The following is a 4712-nucleotide window of genomic DNA, read 5'->3' as shown; positions in this document are numbered from 1 at the left end:
GAAAAGAGTAAGCTTAGGTTATAGGCTTTTGAGATGGGAGTTAGAAAATGAAAAGAGAAAATAAGTTGACTAGAAAGGAAAACTATTGTAAATATGGTGGGGGAAGATAAGTTTATAGGTAAAATTAACATAAAAAACTAATGGGAGAACAGATGCACCTTATTTTAGACGTTGGTTCCAGGGGTAAATCTGTTTAAATAATACAATAGCTTATAGCATGTCAAAAAATCTTGAACGCAGAAGCTTCCAACTCACATCTACCATAAACAATGATATTTGGGATCACTTACCTAATACATGTATCAGCAAACAAAATCACACTTCATATTGTGATAGCTTCATATCCCTGCTCCATAAAATGTCAATTACAGGTGGATTACTTTATTAAATCTTCAGTTAAACATACACATTGAGAAAATTCAACCATGAAATGCAAAGATTCATATTCACACATCCTATGCAATTGTCCACAGCACTTGAGAAGAATCAGCAACTTTCTTTAACTTGCCATGTAGAGTTGAAATTACTTGAAGACTTCACTCTCACCATACCCGATTGCACAGCATCCCTCAGTTTCTTTTTATCATTAAGTTTTAGCTTAGTGGAAGCCTTTAAGCTTCTGGGTTTTTTTATTCCCCTTAAGCTTCCACTTCCCTGAGAACCATTTCCACATTTGTCCAATTTCGATAAAGCACCCTTTGGTTTACCTTTCATAAATTTTGAAGTAATGGCTTTATCTAGCATCAAATTATCCCTCAAAGAATCTGAATTATCTTCTTCTTTGAAACTAGGATCATCTATTGCAAAGTAAAGAATGAAGCACCATTACATTAAGCTAAAATTGGTAACATTACTGCAAAGGTTAGTGTAAGATTTATGGACTTAATTCTTACCTTTCTTATCAACAGAAATGGTTGTATGTTCTCTTTTGATGACCTCTACATTCCGAGGAATTTTGAAAGTAACTTCTTCATCACTTTCATCTAATGTCAGAACCGCCTTGTTTTTATTGGAATCTGATTTATCCACGGGCTAAAATATAAGAATGTTATGAGTAACGAATACCATGAAAATAGGCCATATTATTTGCAGACCAACATTTTACCTTGAAGTCATATTCGATTCCCAATTCCTTAATTTTTTTCAACTGATGATTCAGGTTTTTAGTTATTCTGCGATAAAAACTTTGTCCCTCCTTCTTGGTCAGTTTGCGGTTGTACAATGCAATAGCATTATTTCTATTCTTCACTCGAGGAACTTTAGTCTTAGAAACTCCAATAAAATAATTAACATTTTGTTCCTCGGGAGGAATGTACCTTGCTGCAAAAAAAAGTATATTTGAAAGATTTCAATTTTAGCTCCAAATACTAACACTGGCTGACATAATACAATCTAATAGGAATCACCATCATCATGAAAGTTTCCTTACATTGACATTCATCTCTAAATAAACTCCCTATCCTCATTAGTATTTCAATCTTGATGTTGATTTACGGCCACCCTCCAGTCTATTTAGTGATATTGCCCTCAACAACCCCTAATAGCTTCCCAGTTTTACATCTTTATTTTGTTTTATGTACTTGTCGCTTGGTCTTTCCCGAAGGACCTTCCCTTCAATTGTTCCCTCTATCATGTTTTTGCCGGTTGCAGTAGTCCAGTGGGTAGAGCGTTGGACTGTCTGCTGGAGGGCCCCGGGTTCGATTCCCGGGCAAGGCACTCTGGGCACCTGCAGCTCCACCCAAGTTGTGATTTTTCGGGTATCAGATCTTCCTGGGAAACCATAACTGGCTCAGGGAAAGGAACTGGCCCAGGCCTTTATCATCACCTACCAAACAGACCTTCAGGTTGATTACTGTGTTTATGGTTTATTATGTTTCTCACTAATCCATTTTGCTTCAAGGTATGTCCAATCTATTTTGTTCTTCTTTTCCATCGATTTCTCCATATTCCTTTCCTCTTCTGCTTCTCTACCACTTCCTCTACTCACTCTCTTTCCATTTAATCTTCAGAATTCTACTCGAGCAAGTTTTAAGGTTTATAGTCTTTGATAGTCTGATTTTCCAATAGTATACCTCTGATCATATGGCACCATGCTCCATACAAACATTTTTATAGCATTATTGTTTGCAATTTTAGGTTCTTCAAACATAATAGGGGCCTCCTCTTCATGACTTTTAATACTGCTGCATTGTCTGTTAGTTTATTTGAATGACCTGTATTTCCACATCACCGCCAAAAAAATTAAATCATCCACATTTTTTCAACCGCACATGGGAGTCCAGAATTTCCTGCAGACCAACGCTTGGTCAAAAACTTAATTACAATTGCCTCCATCTCAAGCTCCTTGTTCAAGTTCAAGTTTTACTTTTATCAATTTTGTAATATCTAATTATGTTCAGGAATAATTAATCTGATGACGCTCTGTTTAAAGATTAAATAATTTTAAGTTATTGGGATCTGGACCCTCTATCAGAACAGTTACGTTTATTTCTTTTGGTTTTTACGAAAATCTTCAAAGCAATAGGAATATTGTTTGCATTAATGGATGAACGTGTTGTAAATTTATATTCCAGGAAGAACTTATTTGTTATCCCAACATGAAGATTTCATCTGAGGATTAGTTGAAATGAGAATCTTCTCTGCCTAGTATTTCTGCGGTAGAGTTCTGAACGTTGACGATGCGAGAGTACAATTTTAACTGATTATAATCAAGTATCTCTTAAAGATGATATTTACAAAAAAAAACTTGATATTTCTATGACCCCTTGATTATTATTCCAGTATCGCCCATCAATGTACTTGGGCACCTAAAACCATTCTTTTACATGACTATGTACTTCTTGTTGGTTCAACCTACCAGCCACTATTGACCGTCCATTTACTCTTTGCCTTTGGTCAAAATGCCAATTCGAACGGATCATCTCCTATACTACTAGAACTGGGACAAGTTTCTAGTTTAATTAATGTAAATAAACTAGTCCTATTAACAATTTTCTAACTCAATCCCCTACATATTCCATTTCCTAAGTATCTTTCCAAGCATCGATACTACATCTAAGTAAATCTCAGGCACCCAAGGTGGTGTTTAAACTCTTGCAACTCCGGGCCACCAAACCTGTATAGCCCTGGTTTGCATTTCTCAACATACTCTCAAGGAAGTAGTCCTTGATAACTTAAATATAAATATGGATTTAAAATGGTAACACATAAGCAACAAATAAAATTTGATCAGTGACGTGGCCAATTAGTTTTGGGTATTTAATTATACCTTTCATAATTTTGTCGAACATTAGATAATTATTCATTGTCTCGGCAACAACTTTGGCAACCTCAGGAACCTTGAACTCCACAAATGCAAAACCTTTGCTGTTGCCAGTCTGTAAATAAAACATACTTTGAATAACTATGCATCATTATGGGAGTTGAAATCTCCATACAAAATTCATCCAAGTAAAAAATAAAAAACAAGAGGGTAATTAAATTTTACCTTTCTACTCCTGGCGACTCTCAGCCTGGTAACAACACCAAATTGCTTAAAATACTGACGCATCTCATCTTCATAAAATCCATGCGGAATACATGCGAGCCTTACAACCCCTCTATTTTGAGTTTGTTCACCTAGCAGACCCACATCGCCATCCTATGAGTTACACCAAAGTCTTAACATCGCATTGCCAGGATACATGACAATGTATACCAATACAGAAAAATAGGCATAACTTACCTTAACTTTTTTCCTCAGACGTTTGACGGCAATATCAAACGAAGATTGCTGCTCCTTCTTCAGTGATATGTTTCCTGAACTCATTTCACTTGAAATTGTAGCTCCCAACTCAATTTCACTCCCTTCCTCTTTATTTTATCAACAACTCTCCTGTAATACCAACACCATGTGTTCTGAGACTAATGAGGTTGAGGAACACGCATTCGACCAGGTGATACGAATTATGCTTATATTTTGTTATATATGCTATTAAATGGATTACCCATCATACACCACTACGCGTTCCCCGCTAAATATGGAAATTTGGTAGAATTTTGGCTAAAATATGGTGGTGCCCATATTGAATTTAAGTGATAATTTCCTTCTCTGTAATTCAGAATTCTCTATAAATGACCTATGTGTAATAATTGTATTCTTACCCCATGCAAATTTTTCTCGTATTTCGGCATGGCTTTGCGTGAAAGGAAGGGCTTTATTTTAATTTATTAACCATAAATATAGTAATTTGAAAGTGGTATTAAAACATTTACAGCAATATGCATTATTTTGTCATTGCGGGAGTTAAGCGTTGCCAAAAATTTACTGGTGTGCGGTCAGTTGCCGAATATTTGGTACATAAATATCAGAACGTAATTATTTCATTGAGTTTTTGTCAAACACCATTGGTAGAGAGTAGTAATTAAGATAAAATAATTGCGTCTTCACATAATGTGTTTCAACTCCATTCACTAATGTTATAATATGTAAAGGAATGGCTACAGTCGATAATAGAAAAATGCCTGGAATCACTTTTCATTACCAATCTTCTGGAAGGGAATACCTTTTAGAGGAGGGAAGTATTCTTTAATAGGGGGATACAATGGATTCCTGGGATAATGCCGCGAGATGTATAACGTTGAAATTCCATTTTTGCAACAATGATGAAGACTAGGTTTTCAAATGTTAGTCAAGGTACATTAATATAGCTTTTGTCAGTAGTATTTTATGA

The 4712-nt window shown here is 35.4% G+C and overlaps 1 protein-coding gene across 1 annotated transcript; it reads right to left on the bottom strand.

Moving 5' to 3' along the window:
• Nucleotides 1–365: 365 nt before the first annotated feature.
• On the bottom strand, nt 366–3930 carry LOC139690253 (MKI67 FHA domain-interacting nucleolar phosphoprotein-like). Its single transcript, XM_071587593.1, has 6 exons — nt 3725–3930; nt 3488–3640; nt 3269–3377; nt 1106–1320; nt 894–1032; nt 366–797 (listed from the first exon to the last, which is right to left on the bottom strand). The coding sequence occupies exons 1-6, from the start codon at nt 3806–3808 to the stop codon at nt 487–489; spliced, it is 1011 nt and encodes a 336-aa protein (XP_071443694.1). The 5' UTR covers nt 3809–3930; the 3' UTR covers nt 366–486.
• Between the last annotated feature and the right edge of the window lie 782 nt (nt 3931–4712).

Source organism: Hetaerina americana, unplaced genomic scaffold, assembly GCF_022747635.1.
Source record: "Hetaerina americana unplaced genomic scaffold, ioHetAmer1.1.p SCAF_3, whole genome shotgun sequence".
NCBI classification, from domain to species: Eukaryota; Metazoa; Arthropoda; class Insecta; order Odonata; family Calopterygidae; genus Hetaerina; species Hetaerina americana.
Note: the sequence above shows the minus strand (reverse complement) of the source record. Positions and strands in the feature narration are given on the sequence as shown.